Here is a 25,722-nt window from a genome sequence, read left to right on the forward strand (position 1 = left end):
CTACAAAAAATATCTAAATTCATCTTTTTACTCCCCCTACATGTGTGGAAAGTTTCATTAAAATCAGAATTTTCCACTTCGCGAGGTTCCCTTGTCAGTGGTTTAGAGAACGTTTAAGTTATTGAAGTACTCCAGTGTCACTTTTTGAGTAACATTGGCATGATATATAATGTTCTGCTGCATAAATTAAATTTTCACATACAGGTAATTCTATCTATTAGGTTCTTCAGAGATGTTTAGAAGTTCTGAGGCATGAATTCAGCGAGCTTAAAACAGTAATGGCAGATCAGTTAATGTATGTCAAGGAGAATCTTATATTACCGCACCATTATACGTTTTACTGCAACTGTAACTGATTTTATCGTAACTAAGGTAAATATACTAAATGATAAAACTTATGAAGCAATATCACAATGTTGGCATGTTATTTTAATGTATGTAATATTGCGATTAGGCACGAGGAAAGAGCGGGCCTCTGTTCACATTTGACGTTCACGATGATATTCGTATTATGCACGATGCTTCTGTCGAAACCGAGGAATCACATGTTGGAAAAGTTTTACTTAGGTATTTATTATTAAAAGAATACTTTGTATAATTCTCTTTTATGTTATTTTTTTATTTTTTTCATTAGATCATGATACGAGAGGAACAAACACATTTTTCCAGCGAGTAGATGGGAACCTTTTGATCCAACAAAAAGTTACGACAAGTATACAGTGTCGGATAAAAATAAGAAGAAAGCTAAAATCTATACTTAGATTCAACGAATTGTCCAATTTTGTTTAAAGGATTCAGATTCAAGGACTGTAAATATTATAACCGGATAAATAACTTTGTTTCATCGTACAATTGATTCATTATAAAACAGCTGATTATATATATATATATATATATATATATATATATATATATATATATTGTAGCTACATTGTATTTTTAAGGACTGTGATTTTAATTCATTCAGTTATGTGATAATATTTAATTCATTTACTCGATTATGTAGCTCTACTAAATAGTTAAGTTTTCGCAAATATTTGGAGGGAAAATAAAAATACATGAATAGTTTAATGACTTGAATATAATAATTACAATATGAAAATACAAAACCATACTTTAATTCATTCCGATAACAATCAGAATCAGTATTAAAATGTGAATCCATGATCAGATCCTCTAACAGAAATCTATTTACAAATATTAAATGTATCATCTCTTGTCATTTCTTGAAGATAACTGTACAAAAATAAATATATACAATTATATCGATTATAATCACGTATTAATATTCATAGGTTTGATACAAGTTGGATCCATGTATGTAATATTTTCGGGAAAATGGTCCATTATAATAAACTTTTTCTTAGTCGATCTGTTCAAGCAGTCAAGGAATCCGAACCAATAAATAACTAGTCCAGACCCGAATCTGTTCCAGTAGTTTCCAGTTTCGCATCGTTTTATATTCTTCATGTGTTTTTAATACATAAATTATTACTTATTTGAAAATTAATAATTAGTGGATAAGGAATAATCACATTGTCAGGTAAATTTTTTATTTTAAAAATAATAATTGGTTTAATATAAATAATGTATACGGTCCCTAAGAAAATGGATACACTAATCAGGAAAGGGAAGGACAGATTGGAGATCAAGAGATGCACTGATGTCGTTTATAAACTTGACTGTTCTGATTGCAATGCATGTTATATCGGACAAACGAAGCGACATTTAGAAACGCGTATAAAAGAGCATTGCGCAGATATCAAAAAACCCCCCAACCAACATTCGGTTGTCAGTAAACATAGAACAGATTGCGACCATAATTTCAAATGGCAGGATGTTACAATCTTACACAAAGAACAAAATTTAAAAAAACGTGAAATTTCTGAAATGCTATTCATTAAAAAACATAAAGGGGCAATCAACTCACAGAAAGACACTGAAAACCTGCCATTGGTTTATGATCGAATAATTTCTTCACTTTAAGTTCTCCTTCTATGTTTACTGTATTTTGCAATAAGGTATCACTTTAAGTTCTCCTTCTTTGTTTACTGTATTTTGCGATAATGTTTCATTAGTTTTTCGGCCTTCACATGAGACCGTCGTATTTTTCCGACCCGCCACGAATTTTATATAATTGACGCACAATGATCCATGTAAGTCTTATTTACTGATTTTATTGTAAATCCGTTCAACGCGTAATGTTGTTTAATTTTTAATTTTTAAATTTCTCATATACTTTTTCATTCTTTCATTCCAGCATTGTTAAAATAACTTGAAAAGGACCCAAATTAGTGGTCGAAACGTCGTTGTGATATACTTAATAAAACTTGCCAGTCAGGCCGTTTAACTATACCGAATTATAAATAATTTAATTATTGCAGATAAACTTGATTTAAAAAACATGTTAATGTTATATACATATATGTATATATACGATATATATGTGTATTTATATCCACTTAACATAGAGAATTGCAAGAATAACATTAAATATAATAAATACGTATTTAATCAATACATATTTAATAAATTTCAAAAATAGGAGACAATAGTTCTATATTATAACTATTATTACATTTAATGTTATAGCGATTCTCTATATAATACGAATATAAATACACATATATGTATATTTGTAAAAAATAAGAGGTTTTATATATATATATATATATATATATATATATATATATATATTTTTTTTATATATATATATGTAGGTCCGGAAGTATGTTCCGAGACTTTTATTTTTGATATCCACTGAAAAAAATATTGTTCGTAGTATCAACGAATGAAGTTCATTGACTTGAAATTCATTGATACAATGAACTTTTAGTTGATAATATGATATGACATTGAATATTTTTCATTAACAAATAATTGGATTCATTAATATAACAAATCACTGTTCATTAATATACTGTACTCAAGTGTATCATACCTTAATGTAACATTTAATTAAACCAATGAAAAAGTTCATTCTTCCAATGAACGTGTTCAGTGGAATAAAAAAACTCATTCATTAAATGTGTACCATAAAATGGCTACTTTGCATCGACGCCACTAGGCGCCGCATCGCTTGTACCGTTTTGCGATTTCAGATTCAACCACGACCTGTATATAAAGAAACCCCCTACGGGGCCTGACAGATCTTCTCAGGCGCCAGCCGCCCACGAATACCCAAATAGTGAGTGTAACTCTTTTGAAGAGGTTTACCTTTTAAAGGCGCCAATTTTATGAGCGCTACTTAGTATTTATTGCGATTATCATCTACCTTATTCTAACTTATTTATTAATCCGTGAGTAGGAGTTGGCCCATGGATTGAGTAATCGCAAAGATCATATTAACGTATTATTTTATAAATTAATAAAGTTTGTACATTGGCTCAATAACTGAATTCATTGAACCAATGTATCGAAATGTCGAAGGATTTTTCATTGACTCAATGAAGTCTTTCGTTATTATAATGAATCCATGGCAGATTTTTCAATGTACATATTTATTGTTACAATGAATTGTAGTAATAGTTTAATATTCAAATTATTCTTTTATAAACCATAAATCATTATAATAATAAATTAATTCATTGAACCAATTTTAATGAATTTTTTATTACTATAATGAATGTTTTTATTACATTCATGTACATTTTTGGTTCAGTGTCGGTATATTCCGGGACATTTGGCAGTTTCCTGGAAAAAATTCATGTCCTACGGCAATTTTCGGGACAGTTTTTTGAATCTGATTACATATATATGCGTTATATTCCAGATAAATTTGCATAGCGCATAAACATAAGCGTAAGAAATTGATTGGTTTATATGTATATGTGCAAAAAAAAATAGACCAATTCATTTCTTTATGCATATGCTTATGCACCTATGCAAGTTTGTCTGGGTTGACCTTAAAAAAGCAGCGCCAAGTTTTTTACGCCATGTATTAATAAATTATTGCTATTCGAAATCATGTAACAGCATGAATGCTTCATAGCGTATTTTGGATTAATAAATTATATGTTAAAATCATGCGGCAATGATTAGTAAAATATGTCAAATACGTATATGTACAATTCATGATACGTATTGTACATTTAAAGCCTCGTAAAGCTAAATTCTAATACAATAATTGTATTAATTGTAATAATTAATTATTACTGTTAATTTTGGAATCAGTGAAACGATGATTTAATATCTTTCAAAAGATTTTCTTTCGATGCGTTGTAATCAATATTTCAAACGTGAACATAATCGAACTTAATATATTCGCGGCTATACTTATTCCTTACCGTGCTCTGAACGAGATTAGCATTACACAAAAAGTTAAAGCTTTTTGAAAAATTTCAATGAATTTTCATAAGTCCCTACGTACAGTATAGCAGAGTGATAAAATATTCGTAGTGAACTGATACCCTATTAAGAACCGGCCTGACGAGTGTCTCGATTAACATCATGTGTTAATTCAAGAGACAGCTCTGACTTCCATGCGGACAATTTACAACATGGCGAACAATTACAAGGACGAAAGCGGAGGGTCGTTATTAGGGCATAATTTGCGAAACTCGAAATTGTCGGCCGAGGCGGTATGAGACAGGCACGACAGATTTATCGTCGACTTATTGTTGGTGTTCGTTTAGCGATCGATAGGGAGTAGTGAGTTAGCAGATATAATCTCGCGGCGCGATAATTATTTAACGAGCTGTTTCAATGTTGAATTTTTGTCTCGCATTCTTGCGCACGAACTCTCTTGCACGTGGTTAACCACGCACCGCCGCCGGACCGACTCTGCTACGCTGGCTGCGCACGCCCGAGCAACAGACTTATTACACACGATGTAATTAGTTCTCAGTGATTGGAAGTATAAACCACACTTGTACCTTATTCAGGATATTAATGATTCAATGCGCAGCGTATGGCAACGCTTCTATTCTCATTTCCTCGACGATAGAACCGATATTTAATAAGGGAATCTTATCTTCTCATGCATTTTAACTAAAATCTTATGGAATTTTCCAACAAATGAGCTTCACAATTTTCAGCACAAAAAAAAAACATCTTTAGAGAAACTGTTTTAACTAATTTTAAGAAAAATTTTTTGTCTTTTTTCATGTATTTTATAAACTATAGTACTTACGTTATTTTTACAAGCAATTTTTGATAAAAATATTATTATTTAAAATGATTAATTAAGCCGTTTTTTGGTGACAATTAATAGTTTATTTTTCGCAGAATCCAGTTGCATTAATATCAATAAATATGATTTTTTTAATGATTACATTAGATATCACTATAAGTGTTTCTTCATTGAGACATCTATATTGAAACATTTTTTACATTATACGTCTTAATTTTTTTCCTTTAACACTTAAGTGGATATAAAATTGGTAAATGAGCATGAGGCATTGTTGCACGGTTGGATGTGTCATTATTTTTGGTTAGACATATATAGCCTCTTATAGAGAAATGTCGGTATCGAGTAAAACGGAATCAGTATTGCCGGGTGACTCGGAGTCGCGATAACGAATCTTCGTAACGATCGCACTTAATTACGAGTCGCGGTGCCAAGATTTCACCCTGACACCTTTAATTAACACGAGCTCTGTAGGTACTCTGTAGGACATATTTATGACAATCACGCAAGTCAAGGGTTGAAGCATCTCTTTCTTCTTTCGAAGGGTATTTTCCATTTTTTTTCGCACGGAATGGTATACCTCCGTGTTGTATAATATAATCACAAAGATATCTTATTTATTTTTTTATAAATAATTATTATATACTTTAATGAAACACTATCTTAATAACATAACATAAGATTGAAATTAATTAAAAAGTTATAAAAAATTAAATTATTAGATTCATACATGGAAAAAATAACACAAAATATAGAAGCTTCTTCCAATAATTATACATATATTATTGTCTAAAATCGATAACTGATGAATACTGCAATTGGTTGCAAGGAATAAGATAAATCATAAAATATATAAATAATAAATATTATTTATTATTTACGCTAGTTTTGTAGCAAGTAACATTTTCACACGAATTATACATTTTGCTTGAACTGTTAAATGTGTTAGACGATACACTTACTAACGGATGCGCGTATTTCTTGAAAATTGTTCGAGTAGTGTTTCTCATGGAAAATCTTTGGACATTCAAACAGATATGTAACACCTGGCGACAGGTGCTAGGAAGCATATCCGTGCTGTCTCATACTAAATATCCGGAAGGGTTCTGTCTAGTAATTTCATGGATATTACCAGGATATACTAAGAATATCTGTTATTATTTACGTCTTTCACTTAGAGAAAAAACATTTAAAACATAAATGCATAGATCTCTGGTCCAATATCTATAGCATTTCAAGATATGTGTTTTACAAATATATTAGTATCAGTAATAAATGCATATATAATAAAACTATGCATATTATTTATATAAAATATAAAATAGTATATAAAAGGATAAATAGAATAGAATACAATATAAATGTAATGTATAGTCTCTTTAATTAGAGCGTATATCAATTTCATAAATTTATAGCACCATCAGTTTACCTGTGTTGAAATATATGTGGATTATCGCATGAATTGGTACAACGATGACAGTAGGGATAGAAAATTCATTTTCGAACACTGTAATTATGAATATCCAGTTTTCTTCAGGTATAATAATTACAGTTACAATGTTTCCCCAATACTTAACTTTTATATATTACCAGGATACGTAATTCTTAGTGGCTATTATATCCTTATCTTGACGCCTTGATTAATATCCAGCAGGATAACGTGTATTAAAAGAATATTATACGCAATTTATATGTCAGTCATGTTACCACACAAGCGCAAACCGTGTCGCCTTGCAACATCGTGTCCTAACAATAATTTAAGGTTTCGATAACAGGAAAAATCAAGTATTGATCGATATAGTCACTATAATTTTAATATATTTGAATATATTATCGCCCGCTTGTGTTGTCAAGCTTGCTTAAGCCTTCTACATTCGTAGATTATCTTACGACGCAATTTCTATGCCGTATTGGTGCATGAGACAACTCACTTCGCGAGAGCAAAAGGACCGAATGTGTTAGAAGTTGTTGCATCAGAACGATAACTTGCGATTTAATTAAAACACACGCGTGATAGTGGTTATTCGCACTACATTAAATATAGTAAATATAGTAAATAAAACTGCATACATATAATACATAGCTAATTTCCCCCTTCCATAGTTAAAACAATATTGACTTTTACTTTAATAATATTTTGTGCGTGTGTCGATTATTTTATTACTATGTATATCTATACATATTTTTTATATTTTCACATTTTTCACCGCGGTACTTGTTTCACTAATTTTGTTCCAACAAACTGGATTTGGCGGATCTTGCGACACAGTTAACTCGCATACATGTGTGAAACGTACAGTATGAACGTCCGTTGATTTTTTAACTTCTGCCACAATTTCCGGTTTTTTCTTCCATCTTTCGCGGTTTCCTTCGTGACCTTCTCACAGGATACTTCATCCTGTTCAACAAAATAGTTTCCGCTTTTTTCAACTGCCTATTACCCTTTCCAAAATACGATTTTTAAATATATTTTCCGTCAAAAATTGTTAATTCTCTGGAAGGCTAATCATGTATAAAAAAATTCAAATTTTCTTTCTTTTTTTATTTTTTAACTTCTTTTTTCTATAGTTAAAATGCATTGTTGTAAAATTTGTTAAATCAAAAAATTAAAAGAATTGATTTAATGACAATCTTTTATTTATAACTTAATATTTTATATATTATAATTAAGTATCTCAATATCTATTGTTAGTTAAAAATCTAGTACAATAATCTGCTGTCGTAAAACTCGCCAAAATCATTATTATTACATTATTAATACTATGCAAATCTATTTTCTATAAAACTTTTTTTAATATATAAATTAAATTTCTGAGAAGTCCTTCGTGTATGTCTACTTTAAACGACCCTTAATTTTTTTGCAGTTATTTTTGAATCCTCTATTTTTTTCAATTGGCTTTTTTCAACGTTCTTCTCTCGTGGTTCAATTTCTTTGACGATATAAAACTCCTCCGTAAGCCTCATTTGTATCTCGCGATCAGATCGACTACTTTAATGGTTCTTGACATGGCATGTTCTAACAGTACGTAAATAAATAACCAAGATTCCATCCCAATAATTAACTTTTTATTAAACGTAAATATTACATATACGTGCAATCGATCGCCAATCTTTATAAATTCTTTTTGATATTCTAAAAATTGTTAACAAAATAATTCATAAATTTTTTTCCAAAGTAAATAATGGATTAAATTTTAATCTCTTATGAATTTTTCCCTTTCTTGTTAATAAACACACAAAAAGTTGAAGAAGGAACACGTTTTTTCTTCATCTTTAACATTACTGTCGTCGTCAATCTCAGTTTTCTCCTCGTAGATCACTGCAATTCCTTTGGCGTTTCTTTCTTCGATCTCTCTCTTGGCCTCTTTCTAAGCGATTCTTTTTCTACGTATATATAACATTGTACTTCCTTTTTAATTTTAATGTTACTCTCTTCGTCGATCTTAGCTTCTTTCTCTTTATCTACCAATCTTAGTTACTTGTGAATACTGTGATTACTGTGAACTCAGATCGACCATTGCTTCCGTGGACAGCTAGTACAATAGTTTTTCGTTATTATTTTCTTTACCTTCTTAACGGATTCTCTCGCTAAGAGTACTAGTGAATATTTCATCTAGAGATAAAATTGTCTTACTATTAGTTAGGCTTTATTATCTCGTTTAATCTTTCACGTCTCTATCGTCGATATTTTCACCGTCCCCATTTTTTTTCATCAATTCGTCAAGGATCTCTTGTTCTTCAGCCGTGAGAGTCGCTCTATTCACGAAGTCCGCAATATTAGCTGCGTGTATCATCAACAAGCGTTTTCTCTCTTCCTTCGCGCGTTCCGCCTCAACTAGTTCCAATCTCTGTTGCTCTTTAACGATTTCCTCAATCCTAGCAATCTCCTCCTCACGAATCCTGCGGCGGTGCTCAATCAAACTCTCCAGGTCCTTCCGGTACTGTACTTTCATCCTTCTCTTCGCCTCCGCCGTGCACCTCGCCATCTTCTCATCTTCCATAATCTTCCTTATAACTTCCTCGGCCCATGCTCTATCCTCCTCCACAAAACGCAGTTTGCACTGTTCTGTGAAGACTATCTGTTCCCGTAAAGTAGCCGCCAGTTCTTGCTGCATCTTTTTCCTACGCATTGCCTCCTCCATCTCCCTGATTACAAGCTCGCACCTAATCTCTTCAGCTACAAGATCAATCAGTCGCTCTTCCTTCTCTCGTTTTCGAGCCTGAGCGTCCAGCATTATCCTCGTTGTTTCCAGCAGGATACGCTCGCGCCTCTCCATCTGCTCCTGTCGAAGTCTGCTCACCTCCTTCGATCTCTCCTCTATCTCCTTCAAGTACTCTAGATCTTTCAGTCGCTTCTCCTCTTCCGCTTCACGCTCCTCCTGTCGACGAACTTCTCTCATCTCCTCGAAGATCAGTCTCTCTTGCCTCGTCCTCTCCACAAGCTCGGATTTTTTCTCCAGCGCCTTCGACCGTTCCTGTTCCTCCTGCACTCGGTCCACTTCTTCCAAGAACTTCCTGTACTCACGAGCCTCTTCCACAATGACTCTTTTCTCTTCCTCCTTTCGTGTCAACTGCTCGTCCAGCTGCCGCCTGTACGCCTCCGACTTCCGTAAAATCGCCGACCGGCACCGGAGATCCTCCTCCAACACTTCCTGTTGTTCCTTGCGGATCAGGTCGGCGATCTCGCGTTTTCGCACGAGCTCGGCGTATTCGTGAGCCTGTTTCTCATCAAGCTGAGCCTGCAGCCCTTTTACCATATAGGCACGCCGTAATTCAGCCGCCAATTCCGCGATCGCGTCATAAGACTCGCGGTTGCGACAACTGCGACGAAACTTCGCAAAGTACAAAGCGCTCTCGTTGCTCGGGGGTATTTCTTCCATCGTTAATAGTTGGTTTTTGTTCTATTGATCCGAAAGAGATCGTGCGTTCGTACGACAGAGATCGTGGAATTAGATGGGAGCCGTTGATTAGCTGGGCTGCGTTTTAACACGTTGGAAGTTGGTCATAATCTTCTGGTTTCGCCTGCAAGGGTTATGCTAGTTCATTACAGTCTTGTAGAAAATGGATTAACTTAAATGCGGAAATAATAAATGTATCTATACATCTTTAAGAATTCTTATTGCAATTTATGAAGACGTTTGCGATGTATAGCATAAAAGTATAAGATTTAATGTGAGTAGTGATCCAATAATAGGTAAACGTGGCAATAGAATTATGTAATTTTACGCAAATCTTAGAATAAATAAATAATTAGTTAAAAAAATATTAAGGAATAAAGAAATGGCTTACCGGAATCATATGCATATATGATTTATTAAGCCAAATAATGTATTATAATATATAATAATATTATATATTATAATATATTATATATATTATAATATATACTATATACTATTATAATATATACTATATTATAATATAGTATAATATATAATATATAATATATAATAGTATTAAATATTTGTATAGAGTTAAACTTGAGCGATTAAGTTTGGTATTTAAATTCGGTATATTTATTGCGCTATAGTATTCTTCTTAAATAAATCGACCAAATCAATTTTCTGTTTGATGCTACCGTTTTCCAGAATTTTCATTGATTAATAATTACAATATTACAATGGAAACAATAATAATAATAATTTATTTATTATTTAAATAATAATTATTTATTTATTATGCTAATACGTTGACATTTATAATTCATTATAACAATATGTTGACATATACATATAGAGTAATATAAGATTTTACATTTTAATATTTATTGAATAATTACGTAAACTGATCTTTTTACAATTGTATGTGTGCATTGTTGCTAATTAACTCTTTTTTTAATGGCTTGTATACATTATGTACATACATTCTAATTCTGTAAATTAAAATATGCGTATAGGATATCTTCATAGCATACTCTTAAAAAGCTCATGCCGAGGCTCATGCATTAAACATCGCATTATTTGGTCGATTTCTGCTCGTTAAGCGAGCCACATCATATTATGCGTTTTTGTGTCTTTTCTATTCATTCTCTACCGCGCGAAAGCGGACGTGCTAATTAATTAACGCGTCGTCTGATTCGACATCGCGCGACTCACGCGGGAAACATGCCGCGGCACGGCGAGAAAGAAGCGCTCGGCTTGTCAGCAACAAAAAATTTCTCGCGATGCGGCTTGCACCGTTGCTACAAGTCGCATTTGCATCTCGCATGACGCGAGACCTATGCTCGTGTATACCGAGCCGCATCAACGTTCAGATTAACGGTAGCCTTCACGTTGGCTACTACTACTACTTTTTCTTCTTCTTTTTCTTCTCTTTCTCTCCCCCTTCCCCCACAATTTTTCCTTGCGAGATTTAAGCGCGCCTTGGAAATGTTCGCACACGCATTGAATTGGGTTAATCCAGCAGTGAATGGGAGAAGTGAGCTGCGATGCCGCTATACTTTTTCCGTAATAGCTCTATTGTTGATAATAATGAAAATGAAAACTATTGTTAGGTTTCAAGTATTGTGTGTTCGATGCATAAACAAGCCTTGAACTTACTTAGGATCATGATGATTAGGCGCGTTTGCGTGAGATAGGCGCATGTTCGTTGTCGTAATTATATTATAAGATGACTATATTCAATAATTTATATAAATAGCATGAGAATTTACTTATTCATCCTTGAATAAGATTTATCAATAGTAAAGCAATTAGCGATTCTACTAACGATCAAGAAACAGGAAAGTAAAACGGATGTAATTTATGCCATAATATTGTTATTAACAGATATTTAGATTTATCAACGAATTCTTTTTAATTGTTTATCATATAACATTTAATATCTTTAATATATCTATATCGTATCTAATATGATGTACAAATTAAAATAGAAATAATTTATTTATGTTTGTCAGAAGATTAGGAAATCGAGTACTTGCTTTCATATAGGTACATGTAAGAGGATGAAGCACGTTGCATACGAGGATCGATCTAGAACGCGACGAAATGGCTTACAAATCATCCTTCGAGTTTTCTAAAAAGATACCAAGATTGAATCAGCACTCTGTCCCTATGACTTTGACATATGTGTTCTACAATTGCGAGCCGCTTGTTCGACTAAAGCAGCTGCCGGTTTGAGTGCAGGACTGTAATTTACTGAAGTGCCCACACAGTTAGCGTAGGTACGTTTTATCAAAACATCAATGGCAGGATTTTGCAATAACGTTATTGATAGATAATAATTCAAATATCTCTTAGCTTAATATAATATATTATAGCTTGCATCAAGTAAAAAGTACGACTCCAAATTCTCAAAATGTATGAGAATTATTTGGCTTCAATCAATATCAAGACCTACAAATGCATATTACAATTACAAATAACTTTGTTAAAATTACATTCCATTAAAATTGCATTACATATATTGCATTATAAAATAAGAAATTTGCGAATTGTTTTATTATGAAATATTATTTTATACCAGTTTTGTAAAAAAAATTTTTATTAAAAGCAATATTTTATTTTTAAAATGAAAAGTATTAAGGATTATTTCCAAAATACAGAGAAATGTTTAAAACGTATTTTATCACAAAAATTACAAAGATAAAGTATATGATACTTGGAAGATGTTCTCTTTAATATCAAAGAACAAAGCGTCGAGCTTGAGCAGTATCATTCTTGGGCGATTCAAGGTCACTTATTTCATTAAACAGCAGCGACTCTTGCTCAACGAACCGTTTTGATTTATGTATGAGCAACGATATAATTGTTGCTGATCGTTAAAATGTATGTAGACATTACTAATAGCACAATATCGCTTGCCCGGTTTGAGAATAGTTCGAGCATGGCTTTACGCTTTATGCACATGCAACAGATTTTATAGAGTAAAACGTTCTACGAAATTATGAGCATTTCAATCTCGTACATTTAGCAATAATTGTTTTAAAGACGTATTGTGTAGAAAGATTAATGATTGTTCGCGTCCAAGAAAAATTTTTACATTAAATATTTTGAGATTTCTAATCTCCAAGAATAAAACAAAAGAAAGAAAGTTCTACAATTCCATAATAAATTAGAAGCAGACAGCATTTTCACAATTTTTCACTTTTAAATTTAAACTATTACTTTTATTTAGTTTTTAATTTTATTTAATATATATTTAGTTTAGTTTTAAGTTTTATTTTATTTAATTTATAATTTAACTTTTTATTAATGCAATGAATGATAAAAAAAGAGTTTGCACATTTTATCTTCTTAGAAGAAAAATTTAATGTGAAAAAAATGTGTTTTCTTCGGTATACTTAACAATTTCACGAATCCTTTTTGAGTTTATAATGATCATCTGTGCTATCTGGGAAATGTATTCCAATAAAAATACAGTAAAAATGCAGTAATATCTTTCTGACTCATATAAAATTATTCCAAACAAGATAGAGTGTAAACAGTTTTTTTATCCACTGTACATTTGGTTAAGTTAACTTCTCGGGGTTTCCTGAGAAAACTTCAATGTGCACGAAATGTATCAAGATTCCCAGTTGTCACTAATTGTATCACTGTATATACTGAGAGTAAAACCTCGTCAACTAACCCATTCACAGTTAATATATTGATTGTATATCGCATTTTTTCAATGAACGCGGTGACTCCGACCGCACGAGGACGCGTGCGCCGTCGTGGAATTATAACTATGAAAACAAGATAAACGTACCCTTTGTGCGCAGGTCCGTGGACACCAAATTCGTGTATGAACCGCAGCAGCCACGTGCACCAACACACTAAATGTATAACAATCGAAGGTACATCGAGAAACAAAGGAATCTTTATTTCACGCCGGACACGTCGCCGTCGTCGAGACGGACGCAAACCGGGGCGACGAATCTGCGCCGCTTCGGGATCCCTTCGGCGTTTCCGGCCCCGTCGACACGTCGTTCAATTTGCCGGCTCGAAACACGCGACTCGGAGAACGCACGGGTTTAACACGAACGGCACGGCGCGGCGGATTGAGACCGACTAACCGGCTTTCCGCGTCGGAGCACACGCGAGCCACAGCACCGCTCTTTGCCGCGGCCCCTTTAAACCCATCCCTCCGACCTCCGAGTCGGAGACTCTGACGGGCCCCCGCGGGAACGTACGGCCCTGAAAAGTGGATGTTGGAGGCGTGTGATTATGTGTGTGAGATGCTAGATAAGTATGCGTAGAGTACGAAGGTCGGAACGGAACACGTTGGGATATTTGACTCGGTTTCGTAACCGTGGCGAACTGTACCTGTGGTTATTGAATAACTGCACCAAATATATAATTTCTAAATATATTCGGATATTCTTTCGATACGGTTTAATTGTGCTAGTCTAGACGCGACGATAATCCGTTATACCTGGGAGAAAGTGATAATGATACATTGTAATATATCTTAATTTAAAGTTGCTGTTAATTTTAATATATACAGAGTATCTCATTTTAAAAGATCCACACAAATATTTCAAAACCCATAAGTTTTAGAAGGAAACTTTTTAGACAACAGTTGCTTAGTGTTGAGGGGATTATTTGATGTGCGTGTGTGGTGACCTTTATTTGACCTTGGGTTAAGGTCACAGCACTATTTCAAGGTCAACTTAGTTTTTCCAAACAGAAACCTCTATTTTTTATTACATATTCTTGTAGTTGATGTCGAGACGTTTACAAAACACTATAATAATTAAAGCTCTTTTTCGTTAAAAATTTCCTGATATTTTAAATTCTATCTTGATATTTTTAATATAAAATAGAAAATATCTTGTAAAGTATTCACTTTTTTATAATTTTACCTTGATTCTTTTATACGTCGAATAATGAAAGAAATCGAATAAAAATATAAATTTTTATATTTGCAATTTTGCAAAATGTATTGCAATAGAATTTTTCTAAATATTTTTTTATTATTTTTTTACAACAATTAATTTCTTTCATTATTTCACGTTTAACCCTCAGGGTACAGACTATAAAAAAGTTACGTTCCGTACGGACATGGGTTAGCCTAACCCGGCGACTTTGATTGACTGTATATCAGGCTGTAATTTGTCAATTAAAACAAATTTTTTTTCTTTGGATCGAAAATTTTCTCAAAAATACAATGGCGTTGATAGATTTATTACATTACTTGTTTAAATAAAAATACATTTGAAAATGTAAACCATTCTAAAAAAATTTTCATAAAAATTTACTTTTTCTTTTAAATTGCATAACTTTATGAAAAAAAGATATCGACATTTTTAAGTCGCGTTTGAAAGCTAAAAAGTTGTTCTTTGAAATGGCTGAATTCGTTTTTTGATCCATTACAAAAAGTATATTTTTTTTGAACTATGAAAATACCCGTCTTTTGCGATAGCGATATAACGTTACTTGCTTGATTTATCGTAATAACGCAAAAAAAAATATCTTAAAGTAAAAATAGTTCTTTTGGATGTTGTTGATTAGTATAATATAATTAGTATAATATAAATAAATAACAAAAATTGAAATAATATTAACATGCATGCACGGATACGTTATGCTGGTATGCTACAGAGCATCATTTTAAGGTTAGAATGCACAAAAGTATATTAAAAATAGTAAATTATACATACCAGAATAAAAAAAAGGGGAAAAAAAACTTTACTGCAGCAAATACTCGAAAAACACAAATTTTTTTTTTTTTTGAAAAACACGGATTTTGTAACGTTCCGTATGGACTGGGTGTAGACTACCCGAGTTCAATTTTCAAAATCGTATAACTTGAGCACCAAGCGTAGACTGACGCTGCCCCTTGGCGCTCACATAGTAGCTACCTCAAAGATTTTTCCCCCCGGTACGGACCTCCACCATTCACTTTCTTTGAAATGGCGCGCTCCGCCTAACCGAGTAAGTAAGGAAACGATGAAAGTAGTGGTATTTCACCGGCGATGTTGCCATCTCCCACATATGCTACACCTCTCATGTCTCCTTACAGTGCCAGACTAGAGTCAAGCTCAACAGGGTCTTCTTTCCCCGTTAATTTTTCCATGCCCTTGACAGTTCGCTAGATAGTAGATAGGGACAGTGGGAATCTCGTTAATCCATTTCAAAATCATTAATCCTTTCAAAATTCGCTCGGGTTACGCTAACTCACTGCGTACCCTGAGGGTTAAAACTATTAGAGTAAAATCATTGAAAAGTGAATACCTACTTTACGAGATATTTCATATTTTATATTAAAAATATCAAGATAGAATTTAAAATATCTCAGGAAATTTTTAGCGAAAAAGAGCTTTATTACAGTGTTTTGAAAACGTCTCGATATCAACTACAAGAATATATGATAATTTTTTAGGTTTTTGTTAGGAAAAACTAAGTTGACCTTGAAATAGTGCTCTGACCTAAGGTCAAATAAAGGTTACTACACACACACACGCATATCAGATGACTCTTTTAACACTAAATAACTTTTGTCTGAAGAGTTTCCTTCTAAAACTTACAGACTTCGAGATATTTGTGTGGATTTTTGTGCTGGAAGCTTTTAATATAGGTAATATAGAATGTCTCAGGTTTTTCCGTACAAAAATTAGAATTTCTTCAGTACGAAATTCTAACTTTTGCTATAACTTTCTAATAAATCATTTTGGGGTCTATGTTTATGTACATTTTTTTTCTTATTTTTGCTCATAGAACATTATACTACTAAAGTTTGTACGGAAAAATGTGGGACACTCTGTATATGTTACATTTTACATTTAAAAAAAAAAACTGTTCAGGAACTTTGTAAATTAACACTTAGTATTAAAAGTTTCATAACATCCGGATTGTGTTGCGTTTGAGAAATGGCATCCTGTAAAAAGAGTGCCATACAGGAATGTATACATTTCCTTATCTTTATTTACTCCGCTCACAAACCGCGCCGAAAGGTAGTACTGCACGAGTGTCAGGATATAAAGGCAAATTGGTTCCATTTTTATGGATTTTGATAGCGGTTGTCGGCCATTGCCATTCGCACTTTTGCGAGAACCTGTTTCAACGTCGCGGTTCGGAGGGAAACGGCTCATAATCATTCAAGAATCCGAGACACGCCGGGCTCGACGAGAGCTGTGACGGTAAGAGATACGAAGCGAGATGTATAGAAAGATATAGAGAGTGCTCGTATTTAGAAATGGTTTCAACTGAAGGAGGACGTGACTTAATAGCATTATTAAAATAAGCTCAACGGTAGCGGCGGCGGCGGCGGCGCTATTACTCCATAGAAACCGGTCGTTTTAATAGAGTCGTAACTTGATATGAGGATAGTGACACTAATCACCGTAATATGCATCAAGCACCTTTATTGTCCGGTCACGCCTCTCGAGTCCTTACGCGCACGAGCATGAAGAACTGGGGATTTTAATCTTGGAAAAGATTATTTAAAAAAGAGAGAAGTTAAAACGCTGCATAAATCTCGTGCCGAAGAGATGTCTAATATCTTTCTTTGCAAAGAGTAATGAATGGTAAGTGTGCGATAACGCGATGGAAAAGGTATTATATTATCACTATCAAAAACTGAATTTATTAGAATATGTACAATGTGAGAAAAAAATATACACACGTGCTCAATACATACACATACGCAATATAAGTACATAACAAGGTATATGATAAAAATATTTGTGTGTGTATATTGCAAAATATATATCACAGAGAATAAGATTTCTTTGGATTTAATTTTTATAGCATCCAAACAAAGACGATTAGAATGGTCCAAACAAACTAATATTTCGATCAATAACTACGATTGTTAGATTTTTCAAAGAATATGTATCTTCGTCTTAAATAAAAAAGTTGTTTTAAACGAAAGACATGTTCTCTTTGGCTTCAATGATATTGTTTTATTCAAACAATATCAATGCTTTATAAAAAATCTCTGAAAAAAATGTATTGTTTTACATAAATAATTAGCTTATTTTACTTAAATAATTATATATTATTTATTTATTTATATATGTAGCGGTCGACTACCACATATATATAAATAAATAAATAGTAACTAATTGTTATATCTATCACGCGGATAACCCGGGTGATGGATTCTAATGATGTGTAGAACTGTGAGTGTTAGATAAGGCGCTTTCATCGTGGAGTTTTATACTAAAGAAAAATAAAAACACTTTTATTATATAAATTCGGTTCAAGTTATCCATTAAGCCTAGTAAGAACTTGATCTGTTCACTGGTTATCGAGATCTCAAAATCTCGGGTACTCGCAACTCGTCGCGTAAAAGATCCACGATGCGGTCTCACTTCACATACCTACTTGGCGCGAGACACTGTGTCTCTTGATACAATCTCTGGTCAAATTTCACATTTGAGTAATTAGGCCGCCTAGAGGTGAAAGCGCTTATCATTCGCAGTGACTTCGGAATTTTATCAAAAATGGTAATAGTTATTTATTGGAAGATATCACTTTAAATAATAGTGTTCTTTCGGGGATAATGTTATTTCTGGGGCCCTTCAATTTGATAGGTGTATTTGATAGATCTTACGCTGAGAAAAAGAATTCCGCAAACCACAATGCGCTACGATGCATAGTTTTTGAGATATCGATTTTTAAATGTAATAACACCAATATTGTTGTATATGGTATTATATATAGGGTTTGCAATTTACCCCGTGTGGAAAGTTCACGCATGTACTTTGCAAGGCACACTATGTGTCTAGTTTAACGGTAGTGGAGCCCCAGGGGGGCGGAACCTATACTGCCTCCACGCATACACTTTCCACGCGAAACGAGGTGTCACCATCAAGTGCCACTTTTCAATATCCTCTAACCATTCTCTGCTATAACAAATTATTTCTGTTACAGATATTAAATATTTTTACACAATGCAACTTTTCATACGAAGCGATGAAAGAAGAAAAAACGGGTTTTTAACTTTTCACGCGAACCGAGGTTCATCCCCACCCACCTGCTTGCGGGATAGGGGCGGTAGCCTCTCTCCCGCTTACGTGTATACTGTTTCTCTCTTTCTCTCTCTCTCTCTCTCTCTCTCACTGCTAATTTTGTGTATATTATTATATACTATGTGAAAAATTATATTTGATATCTTGAAAACTATGCATCGTAGCGCATTGTGGTTTGCGGCATTCTTTTTCTCAGCGAAAGATCTATAAAATACACCTATCAAATTGAGGGCCCCCCGAAATAACATTCTTGCCGTTTTTTCCACTAAATAATATAATTTTCTTGAATAAAACACAAAATTTAAAAAAAATTTCGTATAAGTATATGTTGTTTTAATGAAACAAATAGGACTACTAAATGTAAAGAAACCTTTTTCTCTGTGATATATTCTCACATTGAAATTTCTATATTTATATGATTCTTACGCGTGTTCTTTACGACTGCCGGCTAAAATATTAAATATTACTAAAGTGAGTCGTTACGCCGGCCATTTGAGAGGGCTCGTGATTAAGGTATGGACGATACGTAAATGCCCCCGAGGGGGATCATTTGCGCTCTCCTCTCGTTCCGCGCGAGAGAGCAAGAAATAGAAGAGGTGGGCGAGAAAAACGAGGAAGCGCGATGGAAATAAACCGGACGATGACGATGAGAAATATCTAAATTAACGTGAAGGAGGAGCGTGGCACATGTAAGATTAAGGCTGGCTTGCCCGATATGACCGTCCTGCCCCGACATGATACATCGCTACTTTATACGAAATAAACGATTCTACGAGGAAGCGCACTCGCATACGAGAGATGTTTTCGCAAATTTCGATGCGGCAAGGTATAGAGATGATTTATAAAAGCACCGGACTGAGGCCTTTGAGTAGTAAAGTGTAAAAGGGTGAGTGGTTGAAGAAAGCAAAAAAGAATTTTATTGAAGTGAAACTTCTTTAGGCACGTGAGTTTGATTCGCGACACGAAAAAGTGTAACGGAAGTGAAACTTCTTTGGTACGGTAGTAAGTTCGATTGTGCGACACGAAAAGTGTAACGAAAATTTGACCAATAGGCGTACGGCGTTGGCGAGATGGTTCTTCTTCTGGCACGGTAGTAAGTTCGATTATGCGACACGAAAAGTGTAACAAAAATTCGACCAATATATAGGCGTACGAAATGAAACTTCTTTGGTACGGTAGTAAGTTTGATTGTGCGACACGAAAAAACGTCACGAAATAGTGTCACGGAAATTCGACCAACAGGCGTACAAAGTAAACTTCTTTTGGATCAGTAAGTAAATTCGATTTTGCGACTCGAAATTAAACGCGTCACGAAAATTCGACCAGGCGTACGGCACTGGCGAGATGGATAACTGCGTGTAAAGCCCGGTTTTCACACGCAATGATTAGTGGCGCCAACTGACTGGCATTCATTGGCGCCAGAACCGACTAGCAAACTCACAAGTATTTACACAGTAATTGGCGTATAATATGGAAAATATTTAACATTTATTAAACACACAGTAAATGACAGCAAGCATATAACCTCAGAATTTGAGGTTACATGCTTTGGCCAATAGCCGCCAGTAAACGTCACATTACTAGCGCCAGTTTGTATCAAGTGTTTACACTTGCATTTTTACTGGCGTTAGTCGACTGGCGCGGCCTGGCGCCACCAATCATTGCATGTGAAAACCGGCCTTAACACTATATTTTTGAGTTGCGGGCGGCTTGGAGTGACTAATTCCGTTGCATTGTTTTTGTATTAATTTTAGAAAAGTTATGGCAAAGCCTTGCCTTCAGAAGTTTCACTTCTAACGCGCGTGGCGACCACGCGTTTATTTTTTTTTTTTACTTTCAAGTTTGTGTTGACGCGTAGATTAATGTCTTTTAATATCTTTAATACTTCTTTTATAATATTAACACGCAATTTCTAACTAATACACATATCAAAGAATATTAAAATATCATGTTAATTAACTCTTCATCATCAATCTGGGACTTTAAGACTTAAAGACCCAAGCAAAATTTTTTTCTTGCATTTTTTCTTGGAGAGAAGGAAGTAGTGTATGGTATCCTTCCTTAAAAAAAGTTAATAGTAGAGAAGAGGTTTCGCTGCCGCGGTGACGCCAGTTTCCATTAATGCGTGTTCGAGCAACGACCCAGTAAAATTAAGTCTGTACCCTACACGACCCAGATTGATGACGGCGTTAGTGTTTATCGACATAAGTAAATGTCGTTTTTTTATTTTTTCACTATAATTTTAACAGTTTTTGCTAATTAAAATACTTCTATCATTAGTAGAGTATTATTTACAAAATGGCGGAGAGAAACGCCAAACAAAACAATATTTACTTTTTATTTATAATTTTCTTTTATATTTGTAATGATATATTATATAACTAACAATTTTTTTATAATAAAAATTTATTTCTTAGCAAAAGCAAGTTAAACTTTATTTTTCTCTGTATTTAGGATACAAATAAACCCCTCTAAATACCATTTTTATTTGTAAAAATAATTATACTTTTTGAAATCAACCCAAATAAGACTACATTCTTTTGAAAGATTAAAAATTGAAGTACAAAACTCTGTAATAATTTTTATTAATATTTATTTGTTGCAAAGTTATACATTTTTACACAAAATTTAATTTTTTTCCCATTTGTGTTCAAATTTTGCTTCGTATAAACAATTAGGTTTAATATTTGGCTTTAAAACTTATTGAATACCTATATTGTAATATAGATGTTGACAAGTAACTGAGAATTTTTTTGTATTTTTTGAAAGCCTAGAACATAAAAATAACATAGGATGGATTTTTTTCTAGGCTTAAGGGGCTCCTGTTTTAATTTATATTAAGCACATGTATGTATTAATTACACTTTATAATTTATAAAATATAATAATTAATAAAATAATAAGAATAATAAAAACAATTTAAAAATGAATCACCTACATATATTTTATGTGCAACATAATACAAATTAATATAAACAAAATTTAGATATACATTATAAAAATATATAATTCTAAAAATATTTATTAATACATTCGTAGAAGTCATACAATGTTCGTTAATTTTATTTACAGGCTATAATTTATATGGGTCTAGTAGAGATTTAACTACATAAAACAGAATATTATCTTCTAATAAAGATTCCAAATTTGCTGATGTGCTAAGGCAAGGAATTGGTCTCGGTGAAGTTGGCACCTCACTTTCAAAAATCGGAAGTTTTATCAACAGTTCCATTTGCACCCGCAATAGTTCTACAGTTCCTGATAGGTTTTAGAAATAGTTCCGTCGATTTAGTTAAAAAAAATGACTTTTGAAAATATAAGATGCTGACTTCCCTGGCATCTTATGTTTCGAAAAAATCAATTTTAACCATGATATTTTATATTCTCGAAGAGTTTACAGTTCCTGATAGGTTTTAGCAATAGTTCCGGTCAAGTATTTTTAAACAAATTTTTAATCTGACCGCGAGCACCTCAAGTTCCAAAAAAATTGATTTTTACCATCAAATTCTATAGTTCTCGAAGAGTTCTACAGTTTATAATAGGTGTCAGCGAAAGTTCCGCCATCTTTGCACCCCCCCTCCCCATGCACGCACATTTCGGTGTCCAACTGCACAGGCCGCGCATTTTCGTGTCCATCTGCACAGGCCGCGTATTCTGGTGTCCAACTGCATAGGTCGCGCATTTCGGTGTCCAACTGCACAGGCCGCATTTTTTACGGTGTCCAACTGCAGAGGCCGTATTTTTTATGGTGTCCAGATGATTCGTGTCCAAATACATGGTGTCCAAATGAACCGTGTCCAAATGAACCGTGTCTAATTGATCGTGTCCGAATGATCGTGTTCAAATGAACGGTGTCCAAATGCACCATGTCTAAATGAACGGTGTCCGAATGCACCGTGTCCAAATAAGCGGTGTTCAAATGCACCGTGTTCCAAATGAACGTTGTCCAAATGCACCGTGTCTAAATGAATGATGTCCAAATGAACCGTGTCTAAATAAATGGTATCCAAATGAACGGTGTCCAAATGAACCGTGTCCAAATAAACGGTGTTCAATTGATTGTGTCCAAATGAACGGTGTCCAAATGTACCGTGTTCAAGTGCACTTCTCCAAAAAGATTATATAGTCACTGGCAAAACTGGCAAAGAATTGAGTAAGAACTGAATAAAAAATTATATTAAATATTCAATATCAAAAGAAAAAGTAACAAGCGTAAAAAACCAATAAAAGTTAACATTAAAAATGCACTTACATGTTCACAAAACGACAGCGTACAACACACAGTTCTTTACACTTAAAACTTACGATCTGAAATGCTTGCTTTCCGGAATTATGACACGAGCAAATGATATTCAAATGCGTGAACTTTGATTGTTGATTTACTTTGACGCGTATTTAACACTGTTTTGCGCACACGCCATTTGAACTTCGGATGACGTGACATCTTTTCCTTTGCTTGGACTTTCATCGCATATTATGTCGTAGTATATAGTATTATATTGTAGTATGAGAAAATATGCACAAATGGAAATTTTTAAGCGTACAGCGCAACTGAACAGAAATAACGCAACACCTACCACAGCGCGACGCCTATACCACATATCATCTCGTCTTTCCAAAAATCGAATAATGGTATCATAATCAAGAGACACGGTAGTGTCTCGTGCCAAGTACACGCGGAGCGAGACTGACCGTGACTCTTTTACGCGACGCGACGGGTTGCGAGTACCCGAGATGTTGAGATCTCGATAACGAGTGAACGGATCAAGTTCTAAGTAGGCTTGATCGATATAAAAATATACATAGATGTATTTGGCATTCGACGCTCTTAAATTTTTGCGTTGGAAAAATTGTTATATTTTGCAAAAATAATAGGTGGGTGTGGGGTTAAATTAAAAAATTTGACATATTTGAAAAATGTGATTACGCCATTGTAAAGAGCACAAAAAACCATAAACCTTTTGTACAAAACTTTTTTTTCATACGCCTTATATTTTCGAAGATATTCGCTAAAAACTATAAAATCCGTTATTTTCGAGGGGTTGTTTCAACCCCTAAATGTCGAGATAAGCAGCTAAAAAAAATACAAGTCTAATATTTTTTTATGCTCTACAACATATCTAAAGCCCATCCAAATCGGTGAGAGACACTTCCAACCGTTCCTTTGTTAGTAAGATCTGTTATTGAGATGAATATTACCACATGCCTCGGTGGTCGAATTGGTACGACGCCCTACACGGAATGAGGGAGGTTCCAGGTTCAAACCCTGGCTGAGGTAATATTTTTCGCAATAAATTTAATTATTTAAATTTAATTAAATGAGATGCTTAGATATAAGTATCAAAGATTACTTCAATTTAAAAAGACCAAAACCCATGGTCGAAAAAGTCTTAACGACTAATCTGACCAAAACCAATGGTCAAATTGTCACGACATTAGCCAAACGTTGTCAAATATAAAAATATAGTCTTTCTCGTTTATTAATTATTGGCGAAACAAATACATATGATTTTCTATAATTTCATAGTTGTCAAATTTTAGTACTTGTAACTACTTTTCCAAAGTAATAGGAACTAATGTAGTACTAAATACTATAAAAATATAGTCACAGAAACACATTTATAGAAAAAATGTGTACCAGCAACTACAAATTTGTAGTAAAAGTAACTAGAAATTTGTGGACAAATAACGCCTCAACTATGTATCATAAAGTTATATAAACTACAAAAAAATAGTGGCGCGGGCGGCAGCGCGGACTTGCGCGACGAGAGTTCGGCTCACGCCCGCTACGCGGCGCATCGCCAGATCCTTTTCGCGTAATTAAAATTCAACTGATTCCTATAACTAAGGCCGCTCAGCAGGGTTTCTCCAGTGATTCTTCTCAGGATCGCCAGTCAGGGCGTGCTCACCCACATGTATCAATCAATTTTGAATTATAAATCTGTATAATATATATATATATATATATATATGTATGTAGGTCCAGAGGTATGTTCCGGGACTTACGTTTTTTGAAATGTACAGTCCTGGAATATAACGCATATATATGTAATCAGATTCAAAAAACTGTTCCGAAAATTGCCGTAGGACATGAATTTTTTCCAGGACAGTCCTGAAAACTGCCAAATGTCCCGGAATATACCGATATCAAAAATAAAAGTCCCGGAACATACTTCCGGACCTACATATGTACAGTCCTGGAATATAACGCATATATATGTAATCAGATTCAAAAAACTGTCTCGAAAATTGCCGTAGGACATGAATTTTTTTCAGGACAGTCCTGGAAACTGCCAAATGTCCCGGAATATACCGATATCAAAAATAAAAGTCTCGGAACATACTTCCGGACCTATGTAGGACTTTTATTTTTGATATCGGTATATTCCGGGACATTTGGCAGTTTCCAGGACTGTTCTGGAAAAAATTTATGTCCTACGGCAATTTTCGGGACAGTTTTTTGAATCTGATTACATATATATGCGTTATATTTCAGGACTGTACATTTCAAAAAACGTAAACAGTCCCGGAACATACCTCTGGACCTACATATATATATATATATATACTAGCTGGTTACCCGGGCTTCGCCCCGGAAGACATATATTATGTAATAAGACACGCAAATACTCTCTCTCTCTCTCTCTCTAAAATGCTATAAATTAAAAAATATTACTTTTTTATCCACTAAAGTTTA

At 33.8% G+C, this 25,722-nt stretch overlaps 1 protein-coding gene and 1 long non-coding RNA gene across 2 annotated transcripts; both read right to left on the bottom strand.

The window, feature by feature from the left end:
- Positions 1-8,328: 8,328 nt before the first annotated feature.
- Positions 8,329-14,105, bottom strand: LOC112453925 (trichohyalin-like). The gene is made up of 2 exons (XM_025014971.1): positions 13,817-14,105; positions 8,329-10,150 (listed from the first exon to the last, which is right to left on the bottom strand). The coding sequence occupies exon 2, from the start codon at positions 10,006-10,008 to the stop codon at positions 8,788-8,790; it is 1,221 nt and encodes a 406-aa protein (XP_024870739.1). The 5' UTR covers positions 10,009-10,150; positions 13,817-14,105; the 3' UTR covers positions 8,329-8,787.
- A 7,924-nt stretch (positions 14,106-22,029) lies between these two features.
- LOC112453924 lies at positions 22,030-23,339 on the bottom strand. Its single transcript, XR_003040682.1, has 2 exons — positions 23,278-23,339; positions 22,030-23,163 (listed from the first exon to the last, which is right to left on the bottom strand). It is a non-coding gene; the product is annotated as an uncharacterized LOC112453924 (long non-coding RNA).
- Between the last annotated feature and the right edge of the window lie 2,383 nt (positions 23,340-25,722).

This window comes from Temnothorax curvispinosus, unplaced genomic scaffold (assembly GCF_003070985.1).
Source record: "Temnothorax curvispinosus isolate PA1 unplaced genomic scaffold, ASM307098v1 QBEX01004768.1, whole genome shotgun sequence".
In the NCBI taxonomy this organism is placed as follows: domain Eukaryota; kingdom Metazoa; phylum Arthropoda; class Insecta; order Hymenoptera; family Formicidae; genus Temnothorax; species Temnothorax curvispinosus.